The sequence below is a fragment of the Nothoprocta perdicaria genome, unplaced genomic scaffold (genome assembly GCF_003342845.1).
Source record: "Nothoprocta perdicaria isolate Ctin4 unplaced genomic scaffold, notPer1 scaffold_79, whole genome shotgun sequence".
Lineage (NCBI taxonomy): Eukaryota > Metazoa > Chordata > Aves > Tinamiformes > Tinamidae > Nothoprocta > Nothoprocta perdicaria.
This window is the reverse complement of record NW_020456076.1, coordinates 1,608,912-1,631,536: the sequence shown is the minus strand read 5'-3', so window position 1 is coordinate 1,631,536 and position 22,625 is coordinate 1,608,912. Positions and strand designations below refer to the sequence as shown.

Here is a 22,625-nt window from a genome sequence, read left to right as displayed (position 1 = left end):
CGCACATTCCGTGTTGGAAATGAATGGCAGACCTGACAAATACAGCTGGGAATTACTGCCGAGGGCTGTTGGCAGGCCACTCCATCTGCCCTCTGAAGGGTCATTTTTTAGCGTGGCTGAAGTCTCGCTGCCATGCAAATGGTGCAGGAGTACTTACCCTATGCTGCATTAAGCCTGTTGCAGGTACCTAGTTTTCAGCCTTCCTAATGAGCTGCCGCTTACTTATGCAAATTTGGAGAAGCAAACATTCACTCTGCAACCTCTTACGGCAACCTCTGAAGCAGGGTGTACTATTTTCAGGGGCCTCGCTCCATGACATTTCAGTTCATTACCCCCCATGGCAGAACATGTCATCTGAATTGTTCAGATATGTTTTATTTCTACATAAAACACAGACCATAAGCTTCTACATACCTGCATAGAGCAGTCTTACCAGCTTCCCTGGGTTATTTCCCCTCCCACTAAACTGATAGCCAGCCAAAATACAGCCTTAAACCTACTTTTTTCAAATAAATACCATATCAAGCTTAAGATAAATTTTTAAAATTACTTAACTTCCAGAAGTTAAGTAAACTTAACCAGTCAAACCAGCCTCCACATACGGGAGGGTTTCCAGGCTTCCCTCGTGCAAGCCACATTGAAACCTGGCACAAATCTGACAGTTGAGGGTGATTTCTTACCTAAGGAGCCCTGTAAATCCAGGTGAGAGGAAACATTGACATTTTCTCCAAAATACAGACTATTAGGCTACTGCAGTCCAGAATAAATGGATTTCTGTAATCTAATGAGTTCCTGGTTGGAGTTCTATTAATTAGGTAAACATGTGCCAAATTCCAAGTGTAAATAGCTGCCTCTGTAGCTATTCTTCATAAATACATTTTATTCAGCTGTTAGCTGGGCTAGTTGGCTGCATGATCAAGCTGACAAGTAACAGCTGGATCACTGTGTCACACAGCTGTGTGTGAATTGCCTAAAGTCCTCCATGAACATTTTATAACAGTGCAGCATGCTTCCACCTCCAACTGCTTTCAGCCAAAAAACAGCCTTTGCAGGATCACTTTTTTTTTTTATATATATATATTTTTGAAATATGTTTTATGGATGATTAAATAAATGTTTTGAAGAATCAGAAAAAAGACATTTTCTCAAAGCAGTGATGTTTCAACGCAGAGTAAATGGGTATTTCCTCCTAGAATCTGTTCTTTGCAAAGAACAAGATGATAAGAATTCTTCTTTAGTGTAAGCATCTCAGCATTATCTTTGTGTGCTGAAGGTAACAAAATTCTTTCTTGCAGTTTGTCATGGGGCTGAGTATAACACTGTTTTGTCAGGAAAAATAGACTTTTTTTTTTTTTTTTTTTTCCCCCAAATCATGAATTCCTTTGTCACAGTCAGCTTTAAGAAATGGGAAAGTTTTCTTTATTGAAAGCTGTTAACTGGTCCATGCTGCTCTTTAACCATAACCTTTTCTGCAGTTTAACTGCATCATTAGCATCTATTTTAATTTAGGCTAATAGGCAAATTAAAGCAGTCTCCCAAACTTAAATTTGCAGGCTGTTCTGTAAGTAGGGTTTTCTTTATTAACATCTTAAAGGCTTTCATTATTTTTTCAACAGTAATAAGAACCACCATTTAAACTGAATTTTTTTACCCAGATTTCTCTGCAACGTTTAGTTATCATCATTTTCACTTTTAATAAAAGAATCAAGTCTGGACTTAAACTCAGACATGAAAGAGAGAGAGATTGTGTACTTCTAGAACTGTCTCATTACTTGATGACTTAAGATATTATAGGTCCTTCAGCACATGTTATTTGCGAAGAGGTACTTTTACTCATGTATTTTTCAGTTCTTCAGGACCATTATTCAAATTAAAAAATACTAAAAGAATAGAGGTTTTAGAAGCAGCATTCACTTGCCTATCTCAGTTCAGAAAGGCAGTTATACCTTCCCTTTCAAGAGAGCAGATTGGCTTTAATGAAAACTATTGTGAAACCTATGATCATTGTGTTTCTTAAAATCCATGGTCAGGAGACTGCACCTTCAGATCAAGAGCCACAAAACAATGATGGGCCTGAAGATACATACTGATTCTGAACTGATATATACACTTTGTTCTTTTCAATGTTAATAGCTGAAAAAAAAGCTATCCGTATCTCAGGATCAGAAAGATTAAAATATCAACTTGACTGCTCAGTTACATAGCAGAAACTATGCAGAGACTGTGCAGTTATAAGGATAGAAATTTCTTGCTGCCTCATCTTTATTCAACAGCCCATCTTAAAATAGTTATCTCAGTTCTTATATATAATTCTTTCGTCTCTTCTATGCCTAAGAAATGGAAATAGAAATGTGACCCAGGCATCAACAGCCTAGCACATAATTTAGTCTCCACTTCCCAGACCTACAGAGGGCTATAAGATTAGATATAAGCCATACGTTGGGTCATGATGGTCAGGCTGGCATGGCAGGAGAACAGAAGAGCTGCTGCCAGCTCTTGAAACATTTGCTTCTATCTGTGTGATACTGTCAAAGAAAAACAATGCCCTGAGTTCATTATCAAAAAATACGAGCATTACCCTTGCTTAATGCCAGAAATAAGGCATCACTAAAAGGACTTTCGCATCAGTATGTAAATAGGCCTACCAGACAGTGTCACCAGTCCTCCTGTTGTCTGACAGGATATTGAACACAACTCATGCACGGGTGAACATTCGTCTTCGGAGCGAATGTGAACCTCTTATTCATCTTTGTCTGTTCAAGGCCTTTGCTCTGTCCTTTCTTTCAGTCTTAGCATTGAAATTCAGACAATTGTAAGCTCAACTAATAACGGAGGTATTAGGAAGCTCCTGTGCAGATGTCAAAGCATTTCTGGTTCAGGTGAGCAGTGGTTCCTATGAGTGGTACCGCACTAAGATGAATAAGGGATTTAAAGCTTCAGCGCAGAGTTTGGTATTTGCTCAGATGATATATGCAAATAAAGAGCTTTCTGGAGCCTTATATGATCCATTATGCCAACAAAACATGTTGTAGACAAACTACAAAGGTGGCGTTTTAGCCATGCCATCTTTCATTTGAAAATCCTCTGCACAAGAAGATTTAATGGTGAAGACCTTCCATCAACGAAAGGATAACAGAGGACCAACTGAAATGTACAGTAAGCTAAGCATGGGTAATATGGAGAAGGTGTAAACTCAGTGGGGTAGCTAGCATTACATGTAACACTGAGTACCCAAGAAATAAACTTCTGTTTAGGTACAGATGCTGGTCTTAAATTAATTTTTAATATGGATGTTATACGCATGCAAATATAATAGTTAGAGTCAAACATGGAGTCTGTCCATTCTTTTTGTCTGGAGTGAAGGGAAATGTTGGTATAAGGTGACTCAGCTTGAATATGTTATGTGCATTCTTGAAAAAATATTATTCCTCCCTTTCTCATCAATTCATTAGCAGCAGAGATCTACTCTCTGAGGCAGTCTTCTCTAGCTTGCTTAGGAAAGTGCATTTCCATTCCAAGTTTATAAAAGGTATTTCTTTTATGCCTTTATGGATGTTCTCACTAGTCCAAGAGGAAAACAGAGGAAGAAACATCAAGGCGAGCTGCACAGCTGTAGCAGAGCTGTGGGTATCCTTGATCTCATCCCCTTCATCCTTTTCGACCAGAACAAGACACACAAAACCCAAAACACAACAGATGATTTAACAGGATGTAAACAAAGAAACTGATGGAGCTAAATGGAAAGCATCAATTCATTTTGTTTCCTTATTTAATTTTCTCAGTTATATCCACTGCATTTCTGAAGCACAGGGCCAGAAGGTTGAGAGTTTGGAATAAGGCCACAAGAATCACTTACAATTAATCATCAATTACACTGAAAGCCTCAGATCAGAATCTCTAGACCTTTCTTTTCCCATCTACGTAAATGAATTCAGCTAGTAGAAACTAAAGGACTATTAATCCTATTAAGCCTTTATAAATATTCAGGTTGTTCATCTATATATCTAGATCGTATGAGTCTGTAACAATAGATGCATGTGTTCCATCTTTTGACTTTATTTTATTTGAGGAGAAATAAATTAGAGGGCAGCACTGCCTTTAATCACCTTGCCACTGGCAACTGTGCAAACACGCTGTGCTGGTGTGGACTTTGAAACTGGAGCCCACCTTGATGAGAACATACTGGCAAGCAGACGTAAACTAGCCCTGCACAGACTAACTATTAGAAACAGGATAGCTACATCTTTTGTGGAGCTAAGTACTTAGACAGAGATATATGGAATACCTGATTCATCCAAATCAAGCTAGTCTTCCTCTTGACAAGCTCATGCAGAGCTGAGAGAGGCAGCTGTACAGACCACCACTCTATGCCATGCTCCTGTAGCTCCATGTCCCACACTGTCTCCTATCCAAGTACAGCTGCTCATGAATCTTCAGTCTTCTCAACATTTTGTCCTTGCTGGTCACTCATTTATTTGGGTTTTGTCTTTCCTTCTGTAAGGACTATTGCCTATTTGTGTGAGAGTAATCGGAAGAGTAAAACATAATAGGAACAAAATAAAGTATTAGAACCATGTCAAGATTTTGGGCTGTGCTGGGAGCCATCGTTTAGAAATAAGAAACACATCCAACTAGGGACAATAATAAAAGCTTGACATCAAGTTATTTAGTAGGAATATGAAAAGTTAATTTGCTTAGTATTTTAATTTTAAATTTTAATTTAAAATTTTAATTTTGCTAAGGAGACACAAGACAGGTCTGTTCACATTCTTAAAGGGTACTATAATACAGAAGAAAATGGACTATTTACACAAAAACAGCAAGCTAAGCAATGAGCTCACATTAATAGGAAAAACTGAACAAGTAAATTAGGAGGAAATGGTTTGTTATGAAGCCACGTGGAAAATAAAACAGTTTCCTTACTGAGGTAGTCAACAATGACTAGAGGTGCTATAAGCAGGTTATTTATTGAGACAGACAGGCTCCTTTTAAGATAATTCTGTTTCTCGTTGAAGGTCTTAGCTAATACTACCTTTATGGCTAGATATAATTGCTAGGAACACTTGTTCTGTGAGGTGTTGAAATGTTTTTAAAGGAAGATGAAACAGGAAAAGCCTTCTCTGTGACACTACAAAGGTTATTCTACAAAATAAAAGCTTGAGAATAATCTTATACTAGATGACCTCTGAGGTCCCTCCCAACCTTAAGCATTCTATGATTCTATGATTTGTCTTTTCAGCAATGCTGAAGTGGGAAATGTAAATCAAACAAAACCAAACAGAAAATATTTACTTCATCATTTATCATCTATCATGTCTAGTTTCTGCCTTCACATTGCTGGTAGATACAAGAAACTAGTAACAGAACAGAAATAAAATGCAGTCAAGAGAGATCAGTATGAATTTAATGTCTCGCATTTCATTTACTGACTTCTGGACATCAGCCATGCATTTCTTGACCTTTATTAATCCCTTACTGCCATATTCTCTCTAGCTTGGTTTACTCAAAGATTATCAATTCCCAATTAAGTAGAACATATGCCATCTCTCCAAGACATTACTTTAAAGTTTAAAAAATTATGACAAGTCATACATATCTAAGAGCGTAACAGATAAAGCTTTCCAACACAAAGTAAAATGGTACCAGAGAGGTTCATTCAAAATATGCAAATGAAAGTTATTTTTCCCATCATGGAATGAAATAATGAAGTAAATGAAATAATATTTTTGTTCGATTGTTTCCTAGATCAAGAAACACATTAGTTACTAGCAGTTCAATGAAATGCATGATTGGAAAAATACATTGACTTTCTACAGAAGATCACTAATCAGAACCTGATACCTTTATGTAGGTATCAGGTAAAATTATGTAGGTATCAGGTAAAATTATGTAGGAAGAGTCAGAAAAAACACTAGTTGGACTGACTTTGGCTGAAGCAGAATTCATAGCAAATTCATGGGCATTTTCACTTGTATTCAGGAACTTTCAGTATATTACTAACCTAAAGCTACAAGCTCCTGTCCAGTCACAGGGAGCAAGCAAGTCAGAGACTGGACTGAATATCTGAGTGATAAAAGCAGAAAAGTGCCATGTTGCTCCCCATTATTTTGGACAGTGCCTGAGATCTTGCTGCCTGAAACACAACCTAGATATTACCACATAAAGGCAGAGGCAAAGGAAAATATACTGGCATTAATCCAACTCCTTAATGAAATACTCTCCAGTAGTATTTCTGCTTCTAAAGGTCGTTAGGCCAGTTCTGTGCTGAGACCTGGTATAACTTCTAAATATCATTGAAAAGGCATAGGAGAGAATAATCTAAAAGGAGCAAGAGTTGTTTCCCTTTGATCATCTAGCAGAAATAATAAAAAAGTCTTCTATATAATGATTAAAAAGAACAAAATCTGAGCATCTCCTTCAAGATGTCTACTTCAATGACATTATATTGTCACATTTCTTATTAGTATCAGACTAGCTGAAAAACTCAATTTGTTTCACTTGTCAAGACGACAGCATCAATAAAAATTTGTATAGTCTAAGTCTCAGTGCAACAGACTGTTAACTCTGCAGTACTGAAGTCCAGATAAGTTTTATTTTCCTTTGTGCCAGACCAAAGCAGCATGGGGATTAGGAAGAAAATAACGAAGTAATGTAGACCAAATTCACTGCTGTGTAACACTTTGAGCCATTCTTGGGTTTCTAATTGGTTTTGTTCTGATTAACAGACATCCAGATTATGTCTAATAAGCAAGTAAACATTGTCACATACTGCCTACTACAGTAGAGATATACCCACACTAATTACTTCTAGGTGGTTGTGTTTGGCTCTACAAGGCATTTCCTTGTTTGTCTGGAGCAAAATGTACAAGAAGAGCACCATTATTGGGAAAGTATTTTCATTTAAATTCAATGAGCCATTTCTTCCTGTCTTCCTATCTGCACACATCACTTGCAAAGCTAAGCACAGGTATCGTTAAGACCCTGAACTATCCCCCCTACTGCCCCATTTAAAAGTTTGAAAACAGGTCTGCTCTAGTTCCATTTTTAATGCTAATATGGCAATTGTATCACGTTCTCAGTCAAAATAACAGTGATCATCCAAACATAACAATGTCCAAACACTGATGAATAAGCCCATGTGCAACAACTAGCAATTATATTCTGTGCCAACAGAATATTGCTTTATTTCTTGGACATCATATAGGTGGAAAAGGAAGCAGGATATCCAGTCTGTGAAAACAGAAGCAATAACATTATCTGTAGCTGTTTGTATAGCAGGTAAATAGAGTGTTTCAGTACTAACACCCTTTCCATGCACAGCAGTACAAAAACAGCCCCAAAGGAGAAAACTATGCATCACCCAATGCCTGTAAGGAGTTTTGTATTCACAAAGAATTTCACAAGTTTCAAGATTATTCTTTGAATATCCTTTTCCATACTGCCAAATGTAAAAAAAAAAAAACAAAAACAAAACAAAACAAAAAAAAAAACCAAATAAACATCAATAAATCACTTTGTATTCCTCAAATGAGATGACAAAGAAAGTTTAAGAAGTTTCACATGCTAGCTTCTTGAAATTTTCCAAATAGAAGCTCAGTATACATTTCTGTTCTCTGCAAAATATTTCCACAAGGACTAACTTGGTTTTAGGTACCCTAGTGGAAAAATTCTCAAGTACCTTAAAGACATTAAAAAAAATACATTTTAAATTCCCTCTCACAGAACAGATTACTGAAAGATGTGTTCATGGAAGAGGATACGTGGAGTCCAGGATGGAGTCCTTCTGTCATCATCTGTGACAGTAGACACCTCCAGCACCCTGAAGTACCTTCACCTTGGTGCAGAGATTGGGCTCGAACGGTGCAAGTCTGAGCTGAATCTTGCCCAACAGCAGGCAGACTCTGTCGGCGTCTGCAATTAGGCTCTCTAACAGGCCTCTGCTTAGCATAGAGTGGCACAGATTATCTAAAATATGTTTCAATTTGTTGCATCTTATCTCTCCCTCACTTCTGTGAGGAACATAATTACTCTGCTAGCACTGCGACAATCTCCATTAAACACAAATCACAGCTGCTGATCCAAAACATTGAAGATATTAGAGTTTCTTCAACTAAATGGATGACCTAGATAAACCTTCTTTACTTCTCTTACACGCAGGCCTAAAAAACATTTTTTATGGAGCTTTTCAAAGAACTGGCCTGGAACACATCTCTAAGATAACACCAAATTTTACTGACCTGGAATTTGCTAAATTTCAAAGCAACTGGAAAGAAAATAACTGCTTAAGTTATTTTACCGATTGATTTAAAGTAAATACAACTCTAAATATTTTTTTTTGTGGAAAGATTCCCTCACAAGGCAGAACACAGTATTATCCTGAGGTTAATATCAGAAAATATGTTATTCAAACTGCTTCAGCAAATGAACCCAAATCATCAATAACTCCCAAAATACTCTAGTATATAGATTTTGAAGATAAGCTAAACAAAGCAAAAAGCCCATCTCCTTTAGCACATTTATATATCAAAGATAATCATGACTTCTGGGGGAAAAAAAAAAACAGACGGCAGAAATCAGTGAAATTATGCCTCCTACAATTATTATCCTAATGTATTTAAATTAACTTTCAGACTACTGATTCCATTATTTCGGCTTGATAATATCAAAACAGAGCATTTCAGCATTTAATTACCAGTTATTTTGTGCATAGTATGTTTTGATTCTAATGAAAGCTATTTAGTTCCTTTAGAAGTCATCTTCAACCCTGAAATATTCATCAGGATCAACTGTGCTTTTTGTTATCTTCAATAAAACCCAGTACCTAAAATAGCTGATATTAAAAATCAAGACATAAAAGCAAGTGAAATACCATTTAGCCCATAAAACTACTATTTTTCCACAATTTCACCACTGAGATACTTTCACCCTTCACCTTGTTGACATATGTACAAAAACCTTAGACCAATTTTTCCGCAATTACAGGCAGAAATAGCATCATCGCTTCATTCCTTCCATTATAAAAATGCTTCAACTTTTATCCAATTAATCTTTTATAGCTGAATGTGTTCACAGAAAAGCCCCCATAAACACAGTTCATCCTCCTCTACAGGTCAAGAAACAATCAACAATTTTGTCACACTAACGCTTCCATCACACGGGCCATACAACTGATACTTCCTGCAAACATCTAAATACATTTGACCAAATTAAAGAAACAATAAAGATATCACAGTCTTGATATATTGATAGAGCTTTACTGCATTATTTAGAAATAGTTTCCTTCCATTCCGTCGAAATACTGTGCTTTTTGGCTCCTTCACAGCCCTGTACTGACTATTCTGAACAGATGACTTTGTCCATCTTTGCTTCACAGCATGACAACCTTTTTCACTCGCAGATGTGGAGTCCTTCCTGCATATTATCAGAAACCCAAAGAAGGAATGTGCTGTCTACCTAAGATGGAAAGGGAAGACAAAATACAAAAGCAAAGACTGAGAAAAGCAGGAAAGTCAGGCTCAGGAGAGGGGGTGAGTAAAGTTGTCCAAGCTCCAGTCTGCAAAGAAGATTCATGTCTTTCTTCTCCCTTGCTGACAGGTTACCCAGCAGGGCTTTGCACTGGCAGTTAAGTTTTCGTACCAAAAGCGTTTGTAGGACATTTGCTGTATTTACTGGAGAAACTGAGAGGCGTCCACCCACCTGCTATTGGAAATGAAAGGTTTGTCTTATAATTTAGACAACTGCAGAGATGGACCTTCTGCTTTTTGTTAAGAACAAAAAGAACACTTTCTTTCATCCTTACACCCCTCCCTCACCAGCCTTAAAGCAATTTGGTTTTGCCAAAGATACTACATCTGACTTCAAATAGAAGTTAAGTTAAAAATGATTTTATAGTACCAGTCAATAAGACAAACTAAACCTAAATTTAGATTTAAAAAAAATGCATTTAGCACTTGGATTTAAGTGGTATTCAGTAATTACGGTCTACTTAAAATGAAGAAACAAATAAAACACAAAATTCTCACAATATTTTATATATCCATCACTGTTCCTGGCACCTGCATTACTTGTGCCTAAGACTGCATAACCTCAACTGAAAAAAATCAGCACTGTGACTATGTTTAGCTGAAGATATATACACATCTATTATGGCCTTAGGTGAGAAACTCTCTTACCAGGGGTATTCACAAGAGCATTTTCCTACCTACATGAATGAACATGTAAGAATTTGACAGAATATTATTTCATAGATATATTTTCTAAAAAAAAAAAAAAAAAAAAAAAAAAAAAAAANAAAAAAAACCAGCTTGAAATATGTGAAGAAACACATTATTACATAAATCACTTCCCCTCTTAATTTTACACTTAGCAGTGTGTCCAATATAATTACTCATAATAAATTGCCATATGATTGAATTTTTCTTTTTATCCAAAAAGCATCACCAACATCTGATCTTCTAGATTATCAGAATCTGGCTCAATATCTGTAGTGGAATTTTCCACAGGCACCAAAGAAAAGTTAATACTGAGAAAATTATAACAGAAATAGGACTGTAAACATAATTTTCTGTTTCTCTAAAACTACACTAGGATAGAAGAGGAAACAAATCAACAAGACAATCAGAGTTGTATGAACACAAAAGAGAATCTTGTGTATTTTGGCCAGGCTTTTAAAAAAGTGTTTAGTAACATTTTCTATGAATTCTCATTAGATTATTAAGATAGATAAAAAATAATGCTAGAGTATTTTCAGAAAAAAATAACATAACAGCAATAGAAAAGACACAGGGCTAGAGGATAAACCAACAAAGGTAAACAGTGACAGGACTGTTTGAAAAATCATCACAGCAGCATAGCATGTAAAACAATGAAATTGTTACAAGAAATATATATATTTACACACATAAATATATATATTTACACACATACACACACACACACATATATATATATGTATATAAAATAAATTGCCCTTTCAGCAAATATTTCTAGAAAAGTAAACCAAATAATTGCTTTGGTTAAGTTCCTAAATTGGTTAAGTTCCTAAATCCTGGGAATTTATTCCTAATTCCAAATCAAGAGGAAAAACACTGAATGAAACAAGTCATTCTAGAAGATTTTAGCAACTCAAAACATCCAGAACTCGTAATACAGGATTTTATGTCATACACAAAAAAAACCCAGAACTTTTGCTTCAGATTTAAGGTCTAAGAATTGCATGTGGAAAGTCATCTACATTAGTGAGAAAAGCCTGACTTTGAGGGCAGTATTGAACAACAGCTCAACAGCATAGGATTAAAGGGCAATTACTAATTCCCAGTTAATATTGCACAGTATACATATTGTTTTCTTTCTACGTGGGATAAACTTGAACTGTAGCTCAGCAACTGAACTAAAGCATACAGAAATTAAGATTAAGGCTGATGAGATATCATGCAACTGAGACAAGCAAGATGCCCATTGTTCAAAGTACTAACAAAGGTCAACAAATAAGAGACATGCAGCATCACATGTGCAAAATATATGGGCCAGGAAACATTTAAAAACAGTGTAAACTGAACACACAAATAACTAAAAGAGCTTAATATTTTCAACAAATGGATAAATAATCAAATGAAAAGGTCATGAAAGCCACTTGCAAATGATAAAAAGAGAATATGTTGCAATATGTATTGAAGAAGAGCAGTAGATTTAATCAGGTCTCCTGAAAAGCTGAACTCAGTAATTAACATTGCATACTGTTGACTATCTCTTACAACACTGAAAGAGCAGATATACTACAAAAGTACTTCTACATGATAAAAATTACTTTTTCAACACTTGAGCATTTCCAAACAAGGTTGCTTCCTTCAAATCAACTGGTATTTTTAAGTTTGTTTAGGCCCTTTTAACAAATGTTCCTGGATGTTACCTATGCTTTATCACTTCCTTCTTTGTGAGGCTTAATGATACCCCCTCATATTCAAAGTCTCATTTAAAATAAATACAGCCCTTCATGAACAGGTAGTTTGAAAAAAGAACAACAAATGGTATGTCTTCAGTTCTAGCTTATGTTTAGTACACTGTTTAGTACACTGTTTAGTACATTCAATCACTACCTATCCTCTCTCTAAAAACTGTTACTGGACAGCTAGTCAGCTAGTTAGCTAGTTAACTACCTTAACTAGCTTAGCTTTAGCTGCACAATCTTGCAAACTTTCTCTCCTCCCAGTATTAACTTTATCAGATCAGAATTATATATATAAAACAAACAAACAAAAAAACCCTACTTTTCAGCTCCTATACTGTTCTTCTGTCCCCTCCTCACCCACTGCTTGTGTGAATGTTCCTGTTTCATCTGTAGACTTGGAGCCTAAATCAGACTCTTTCAATGTGTTCCCAAGGATTTTAATGAGATTTTCTCCATTCTCTCTGCTTTAGTACTGATTAGACCCTACTTAGGGAAATGACTGAGCTATGTCAGGAAGCCCTTCTTTTGTATGCTTGTGTGTATGTGTGTGAGCGTGTATGTAGCATAAAGTATATAAAGCAAAGCAGCTACATAAATTGCATCTTTTCTTCCACAAAGAAAACTTTCTTTTATAAGCAGAGAATAGCTGAGAGGAAAAGTAAAGCTAAAGAATTTTAAAATGATATGGCAGCACGAAGTAAAAGATATACAAGTTTAACATGCAGCACTTGTGATTCACTAAATAAATTTGAAGTTACATTAGACAAATGAATGCACAGTAGTAGCATTTGCATATGGCACAAAAGGTATTCATCTATAGTCACATGTTTCTGGTGTTAGGAAAAGGACAGTGAACTGTCATTTCAGTTTGGACTTAGTGAGGACAAGACCTATCCCATAGGCAGTTAGAAAGCACATCTGAAGGCTGGCATTGGTGTCGGCAATCATTCAGGATGCCAGGAAGCCCCAGCTTGGCTCAGCTCCATTGAAAGCATTTTTGTTTTGAGGGGGAAACGAGCAGTTTGCCTCCAACAACACTGCATTATAGGAAATGAAAATCAGAAGATGTTTCTCATGATAGTAACTCACAACTGAAGCTCTGATTAAAAGAGGTAGCGCAGACATGGTGCTAAAGATGGTTGCATAGCTGTATCAAACTCTGCCAGAAAGATGTTCAGCACCAGGGTGTTTCGGTTTGGTCTTTTTTTCTCCCCTCAAAACATGTGGATATTTTCCAGTTCGGTTTATCTCTTGTACCCAGTCAGTGGATTTAAACCTGAAAAACTAGATAATGTAGTCTAGGGAGGAGGGACACGACAACACACACTGTTTCTAGGAGATTTGGAAGTTCACAGCCTTTGAAAATTAAAGCTCCTTTCTAGGTATGTGCATTAGAAGGATTGTAGGAGGTTTCTAAATGTTACAGAAAGAGAAGCATGTATCATACCTCATAGTAACTCCGCACAGCATTACAAAATGCCTCGTCTGCTACGATCTGCGTCTCCCCATTCAGAAAGGCCTGGAAACGTTCCTTCAGGATCTGCAGCTGCTGCTTATTGAGCTAGAGGTAAAACAGAGGGAGAAGAAAGAAAATAACAAATGCAGTTAGTCTCCAAGTGAAATCACTCAGCACCAGAGCATTCAATGGGAAGGTGCAGGTCAGTGGGAGAAGATGGCCTGGGCTCCTCACTGACTGCAGGTCCTCAGAGCCTCAGCTGGGTGACAGAGACACCAAGCAGCCAAGCAAGTTTTGACCTTTCTGTTCCTGCCTTCGGCGGGGGGGNAACCTCCATATATTTGAGTGGCCCAAGCAGCACTGTAGGCAAATTTTAACAGATATGCTCACCACAAAGGGAACCGACTCCTTGGAAATGACTCCTACCCACCCTGGCATATTGCTACCTATAAAGACAAATAAATAATTTGTGGGACCATCTACAATGCATGTCCAAGGTCAGTACCTAATTTATTTCAGTGAATTTGGTATCCATCTTCAGAGCATTTTGAAAGTAGACTCTCCATAGAGAATTAAACCTTGTAATCCATTTATTTTATCAATTTACACATTTATTGTTAGCAGAAGGACAATTGGAAAGGTCTCCAGTGATGAGATGCGGGCTTTTTGTCAGCAGTTCGTTTACGCTATCTAAATATTTAGGAAAATACTTCTCCTTATCACCTCTGTGAAGAGAATTTAGAATGAGATATCTAGGAGATGGCCACCAACATATTGCTACAGCAAAGCAACAATCATCAACATATGTTTGGGTTCCCTCAAACTTATTAACTAATGTACAGTGTTTATCATAGTGAATATTTTTAGGTTTTTAGTTTTAAAAAAAAATGTATACCCAGAGGCAATTTTTTCAAAGAGCAAGAAGCCCTTTTTATTTGTAATGGATAAAACTGCAATAAATAACATTATTCCAACAGCAACAGTTTACTATGTTCTTCAAGTCCCAGGATACCCCAACACAAAAAGATTCCAATATGAGAAAAGTACTTGTATTATGTCTGCACATACACCAAAAGTAGTATCTATCCATCCATTTTAGACATCCATTGTTTGTACAGATCCTCATAGCTTGACTGGTTCTAAGGGAACTCAGTCTTCATTCCCAAATATGCAAGACTCGTCTTTCTTTTTATCTGACGCAACTCTTATTTCGCTAAAGATACTGGAATCGTTATCAGAAAACACAAATCACAAGGGATGTTTAGGGCTTTTATTCAGATGTAAGCACATGTTTGCTCTTGCAGGGGATTTTATTAAGAGCTTCCATGCTTACAAGCAACGCTCCATTGCTAAGCGAACAGCTAATTCATTGTACGAAGTATTCGCATGTCTGTCACTAAAACATGCAGGCTTCCTGCCAAAGCAATTATGAAAATGTGTTTCCATGCTTGCAGACTTTATTCTTTAGGTGATTTGCTTGTCTATTACCCACATATCAAACAAAAACATTATGAATAAGGCAATGAAATTTTAATTCTGGCTTCCTTGTTTCTAAGTACTTTAACAAACTGAAATGCCTTTAAAATATTGCTTACATATTCATTACTTCAAGTAGTAATTCTGAGCATTCAATGGTATTTGAGAATTATTATATCTTCCTTAAATTACTCATGTTCTAGCGTGAAATCGGGATGCGTAAGGGAATAAAGTTCTTTGACAAAATTAAAAAAACAGTAATTTCAATGGAAAATGCGAAAAGCTACACTTCATACTGTGGGCAATTTGAGATCTATTCACAGATCCTGAGCACTCTGCCACACAGAGATACGGTTATGCTAACCACCAAAATTCAGTTTAATTACAGTGGTCCGTTCCAACATGTTATTCCTCTGTTTTTTTTATTTTTCAGAATACAGAACACTGAATTCTCACTCCCTCCTATATTTTACCCTTAATGTTGTTTGTTTTTAATGCATTCATTACCACACTTCAATTTGAAGGCAAGTACCTTAAAAACAGTAAAATTAGTAGTTTAGAAATACAACCAACAAGAGAGGTCTAATTGCATTAGGATCCCTTTATAGTAAATGGAGAGAAACAGGTGTCTGTAGAAAACATATTGAGTCACAGACACTGCCAACCAACATAACCATGCAAATGCGAGCTAATTTCAGTTGTCACTCTTGATTAAAAAAAAAAAAAGGAGAGATAAGGAGATTGTGGACAACGAGGATCTCACCTAAATAGTATAGGAGTGGATATGGACCATATCTTTTTCAGGCAAAAGTTTATATAAAAGAGCCCAAGGACGTTCTTCTGTTCTAGTACCTGTCCCATGTGCATGGACCCTCTACTTGGTGCAAAACCTTCCAGCCCTTTACATCCTGCCTCTCACACGACATTTTAAGACCAGCAGGAAAAGATCTGAAACAGTACAACTTTTTTAGTGTGCTCTATTTGTTTGTTTTAATATTACTACAGCTCCCCAGAAATGTAAGTAGAACTCAGGGCATGAACTGAAACACAGTAACACTTTCTTCAAACTGTTTTGTGGTTTTAAGGTTTATTTCTAGAACCTGTTGCCATATTTTTTGTGATATTTCATAATAACCACTGCTGCTTCATGGGAGAAAATTTAAGCTAGTCAGAATTTCAGTTTAGTCATTTTACAGAATACATCTAAAAGATAAGCACAGGAAACTTAAAGGGGGGGGAAAAATAACTACTTTTTCTTTTCCCTCTTTATTACAGATGTGTAACAGATAAAAACTTCTCTTCTGTCCTTTCTTCTTTTCCAAAGGGTAATATGCTAAACTTAGGGGACTATAAAGGAATGAAAATACATTCTTAAGACAGAATAACCTTTTTGAAGACCTGTTAAGTAAAGAATAATTGACTTTTGATAGACTTGCAGTAGTAAATTTTGCTTTCATAATTTTCACACTAATCAAATTTATCAAAATGTCTCCATGCATAAATACTATGCATAAATAATAAATAATTAACTTGAGACATGAAAAAATCTAAAAAAAACTCATTTGCACTTAACACTTCAAAGAGGATAGTCCTATCTATTACCTTTTACAGCAGGAAAAGATCTTTCTGACACAGACTTGTTGTAGATGAATATTTTTTAATCACTAATACAGCACTACTTAAAAGTCATGCTGATGATACGCTGTAAAAGAATGGTGGGATAGAAACATAGAGAAGTATTCCTGTTCTACTCATACCTTCCAACAATCTCAACAAATTGCTTTTACACCCAAGGCTTTATTTCTATTTTTTTTTTTTCCAAGAAGCCTCATTTTAAACTGAGCTGGCAGCTTCTAAGTCCTTCCATCAGCACAGCTTTTACTTTCTAATAATAAAGAGCAATACTTCTAAGGAAACACCACACATCTATGCACTTGTATCAGCAAAACTGCTTATGCCTTTGGTTTGGAAGGGGAGGAAAACAAACAAGCAAAAAAAAAAAAAACAAACAAAAAACCAAAAATTTGCTTCAAGGAGTAGATGGTAGTTTTAGGGCAGATGGATCTACTTGTCTCCTGCCATGTGCACAGCTCATCTCAGTGCTGCCCCAATGGCAAAAGCACTTGCTACCTGCCTCTCCCTTTCCAATGCCCCAGAGGCCACAGACACTGGGATGCACCACAGTCTGTGCATGACCCGATTCCTGACAAAAACAGAAAACCAAAGACATGGACCTGGAGCAATAACCTTCTGAACCATTGCCACCTTGTGGCAATCTGAGAAATACAGCAAAAAAAAAATAACAACTGCTTATTACATACCTTCAAACTCGCAACTGTGGTTCCTGCAAGCAGCAATAAACCCGTGACCTGTCCTACTACAAGCAACAATACTGCTTATTCTCCACCCTAAACTACAATAAGCCTTTCCTTAGCATATCTGGCTACTCAAGGAAATTTAAAAAAGGTGATGACTGCAATTATAAACAGAACGAGTTAAAATACTTTTTAAACTGAATGTCAAAAATAAGAGTTGAGGAAGGACTAGCCAAACAGCCATTCCTCAATCTCAGCTGCAATGTACATGAATGATTGCTATTTACAACTATTATAGCTGCTATTTAAGCTTCCTAACACTTTCTAATCAGATTTGGTTTTACCTGCTTCAAAACTATGCCATTTTGCCTGAGGTTTTCTGCTAATGTCCAGCTTTGTACCTGAAGTGACAGAAAGGATGGAGCCATGGAAAGGGACACACATGCCCATTTCCATCATAGCAACCAGGGGCAGCACACAGAGTCTTAAGCTGCACCTATCATCAGCTTCTACCTCCAGTAAAGGAAAATACCTATGCTATGTAGCCAACTGCTAATGAGCTTAATCTTACATTACTGACGAGAATAAACCTGCATATAACCAGATATAGACAGTGATTGTATCTCCATTTCTCCCCTCCTCCAGCACCTTATCTCCTCTCCCAATATCTGCTTACACAGAGAAGAACATTAACCGTCTTTTGGAGCAGAGAATGTTTTTTTTTTTTTTTTTTTTTTTTTTTTTGGTGAAAATCAAGAATCAAGAGATTTTCTTCTCAGGAATAAGACTAAAGAGATAGTATTAGAGAATCTAACTACTAAAACAAAGTTGATAGATGTGATTATTGTACTGAACTATACAGATTTTCACAGTGTAACATAATGGTTCAATATAAAAAGATTTTATGAAAAGCAGTCTGTGTTATGTTATGTTAGTGACACACAAGGTTTGTCCTTTCCCATTCACTGCTTTAACTAAACTACTTGTATTTTTAAATGATGGGTCAATATTTTGATGTCACTTAGCAATCTTAGCTATTTTTTAACTTTCTAAAGCTGAAGTTATTCCAAAATTTTTTTAGTATTCTCTTTGCTGTCACTCAAATTAGACTACTGTGTGTACATGTTGAAAGTGTAATTCAGCACCTTACAGAATTGACTCTTCGATTTAAAAAACAATTTACTTATATTTAGCAAAATAATTTGTCATTAACATCATTTTTATAAACAAATAATTAGCACAATACAACATTTATTTCTTCTTGTCCTGCCAATTGTTTTAAAAAAAAAAAACACAAAAAAAAAAACCCAACAATCTTTTTCCAATCCATTCTTTGGTAATTCAATTCTACTTCTAGGATACTTTCTTACAGTCAGGAATATTTTCTGCACTATTAAGTCTGAAACTTCAAATATTTTCATTGTTTGGAAGAGCATATTCAAAATTTTAGGACAGGATTGTGAAATATCTCATGTGGCACAAATGGTTTGGGGGGGGTCTGTGCACCTTGAAAGCCAAAATATAAAAATGAAAAGAGTTTTCAAAAAGTACAGATTAACAATGAAGGAAAATAAATATATTTAAAATGAAGTGGAACAAAAAAAAGTCACACTTCTCAGCTGCTGGACAGAAGTCGTTGGAAAGCCATATAGAAAGACGTAGAAGAAGAAACTATTTAGAAGTTTATCACACAAATTGTTTATTTGTTGTCCAAACAAAGAACTCCTTTGTCATCTACTCGACTGTGCCACACCAGGAAAGAATGCATCTTTCTACATTTGTCCTAAATCCAATAACATATCACATCCTGATCAAAGCTGTCTTCTAAGAGATGATGTTGGCAATGCAATCATTGCAGCTGCAATCATTTTTCTCTTTTTACCTATTCCTAAGATTTGTTATAGGATTTACCTGATGACAATCTCAAAGTATAGCTGTAGAAACTACAGCAGAGCTGCCTGAACTAATAGAAACATCAGGAAAATACATGTTCCTCCAAATTATTCATTTTCATACAGTTTCAACCACAGATGGTCCACAACACTAAATCACTCTGTAGGTTAAGGGCAATAATTTTAAGCTTCAAAACTGAATCTCATTAACTACATTTCTTCAACTCCAGCTAACACTAATGTGAAAGATAATATAGCAAGATCAACAGATAACAGAAATTTATAAATACCTTGCGAAAGTACATGGTAGGTACAAAAAACTGTTTTGGGAGATGGAAAGTTCTGTGGAAGCAAAACCTATCGCAAAATATATACACAGATATGCTACAAAATAAATGCAAAAAAACCCACATCTGGCATATAACGTTAGTCAGATTAATATCATTTGAGGAATTATCATATACTCTTGTCCTATTTTCACTTTTGTCCTAGGTATTGGATAATGGATACTGTTAGAAAAAGTATTGTTGGTAGATGGACTATTTCTCCAATCCAATTAATAAATATAAGAACCTGAAGAACAGGTAAGTCCAGAGCTATTAGGCTATCGGAAGCTATTTCTTCACCATATACAGACTTATATAGTATACAGTGCATACTTTACATACGACCATGAACAGCCCAATTTAGTTGTGTAGCCCAATGTAACTGTAGAACTAGGACGCTTATTCTACCATGGTATTAAAGTACAAAAACACTGGTGTTGTGCAAATCGAAATTAAATTTAGATTTATTCATCAAGGACACCACTGCTGAGAAAATGAAAGATCAGCCTTGAACTAGCTATCTCAATATCACTTCATCATATATTGTACACTAATACTTGTCACAGTCTCCTAACTGTAAAAACTCTTGCGGAAAAAGTTTCTGCATTGCAGCCCACTGTCAGACATATAAGAGCATGAGCCTTCAAACATGTTAGTTTCCAACTTTCAGACTGAGTTATGGAGCTCACTCACCACAAACAAGAGCTAGATACAATCTGAATAATAAATACAAGCATCTACATAATCATCACAATAAACATCCTCCATGACAGACCCATCCAAATCTGAGAATATATTTATAGAAGGCAGTATATTTTTCAACCAGCACTGAGGATGATCTCATGAAAACTACAAAGACACTAAGCAACTACTGCACAAGGCACCAACCTCATAAAAACATTCCCTTAACAGCAAAGAGGACACTGAAGTGCACGCTCCACCTCAGACCTCCTAGTCTTGTTTCTCAGAGCTATCACTGTAAACTAATTCTCATGAGCCTGCAGGATCCTAAAACTCAGGAATCCCCAAAAGTTTAGCTTTGGGATGCATTATCATTCTACCAGAGAAAGGTTGAACAAGTAGGTAAGAGCGTTTATCATCTTCCACCCTGCTAATGCTCCTCTTAATTCCCTGTAAAAACCTTTTCTCTAATAGTCTAATTGACTACTGTACTGACAATTATTCCCAGCTAGCATTTAATTCTGAAGTGTTATGTTCCTTTTTCAGACTTAGATATCTCGCACCGAAAAGCTGGATCCAACTCCAAATCATACAGACTGGTCTAGTAGAAGGTATTACTTTTCCCAAAAAACTTTTTCTGCTTATGCCCTAGAAAAACAAATATAAAAAACCCCTACAACACTACTTTGGAATTTGTTTAAGAAAATTTGTAGTAGCTTTACAGACTCTGAAGCTTTACGGACAATGTAGTAGCTTTACAGACAATTAATCATTTTCCTGAACCAAATGTTCTCATTGAAAGAAAGGATTCATAAAAGGGACAAAAGGACTTATTTTTAAATGCACATAATTAAGAAGTGAGACTAGGGCATCACAGTCCTTCTGTTCGTTTTGTGGAAAATTTTTAAGGCTTTATTTACACAGTTGAAACTACTGTCTGAGCAATACATATTTTATAATGAAACTTGACTTGTCTTAAGCAGTATTTCAATTAGTTTCTAATTCTTGAACAGAATAGAGAGCCTTACAAAGCAGAAGCAGAGATACTGTTATCTGAGAGCATAATACAAACTCATGTTCTGTCAGGTGTAGCTACACTGGCTTCGATCCATTCTTTTTGTACTAAAATACAAAAACATAGGATGCAATTTTTGTAATTAGTCATACTCAACAACATATCTGAAACAGAGATTGAGCATTCCACAGTCGGTCTCGTTTAGATTATACTAATTATATGACTATTGTTTTCTCTTTAGTAGAAGTCTTATTTTAGACTGTGAAAAGTTTGTGTATGGTACTCTCTGATATCTGCTGACATCTTTCAGAGTATTTTTATTAGCAGGTAAAATAGATTCATTAATTAATGTAAATTGGGTCATCTTTCCGGACAAAAAAGGTTTGTCTCTTCAGAACTGTAAAATGTAACATTAAAAATGTAGAATTAAAACCTCTAAATGTGGTATGTAGATCTCTAAATGTTCACTTTTCACATTCCAAATGCATCTCCTTGACTTCATACATTTCTTAAGAGAGGATCAATAGAATGCAATGCTAACTCTCTCCAAAGTTCTATTTCTCTGGACAATCCTTATATAACTCTTAGAGCCACAGGAAAACACTTGATTAAAATTCTCTTTAAAAAAAAAAAAAAGTGCTCACAAAATTCTCCCACTAGCTCAACAGAATAGGGAAAAATAAATGGCTGTCAATCATGTTCTAGTGATTCCAAGCAACTGGATCTTCACAATCATTAAACTGGGAAATTATTATGTATTAATAATGTAATAATAATGTAATAATAATTATTATGTAATAATAATAATAATTACATAATAATATTATGTAATAATAATATAAAGATGTAATAAACATCTTCTAACATTTTAGTTTCAGTATTTTCCTGACACTGAATCAGAACTTTTTCTTTTACTGCTGTTTTATCCTATTTCTACTTGTTGCCTTTTGCTATTTCTTCTGCTTGATATGCATTCACATCACTCAAACCATTCAGAGTTTACTTTTCCACATGAGCAACTTTCCCCAACTCATTTCTGTTTCTTAGTTTTTTTTGAAGCAGTTATTTGAAGTAGCAGCTCTCTCAATAAAAACAAAACATTTGTTGTTGGCTTTCTTCCTTCTAATGCAGATTTTGCATTGTTTCCCATTTTCATACTTAAATATTTTCCTCTTTTCCATCATTTGAAATAAAGTCCCACCCATTTGTTACCATAGTCATCATCCATGAAAATTCATTCCCAAATATTTGTTCTTCCTTTCTTTATTAAAAAAGTTGTATAAAGTGACCTGACATAGATTCTTTTTTTTTTTCCCCCCCTCCCACTTGTTCTGGTGATTGGAGCTATTCCCTGTCTTATCTCCCTTCTCCTTTCATCAGTCACGTTCTCAGCAAAAAGACCTCCATGCACCTCAAAAACACTGCCACTCCAAAACACATTAATGCAAAAGTACCTTTAGTCTGCACCAGTGTGTAACTAAAATAAGCAAATTTATCATTTACAACTTCCCCCTGTA

General features: G+C 35.8%; 1 protein-coding gene across 5 annotated transcripts in view; it reads right to left on the bottom strand.

The window, feature by feature from the left end:
* Positions 1–22,625, bottom strand: part of CADPS2 (calcium dependent secretion activator 2) — a 276,456-nt gene that overhangs the window by 204,478 nt on the left and 49,353 nt on the right. For all 5 annotated transcript variants that reach the window (XM_026051658.1, XM_026051660.1, XM_026051659.1 and 2 more), the window contains exon 2: positions 13,395–13,508. In XM_026051658.1, the coding sequence (XP_025907443.1) occupies positions 13,395–13,508 (114 nt within the window). The remainder of the gene's footprint in view (positions 1–13,394; positions 13,509–22,625) is intronic.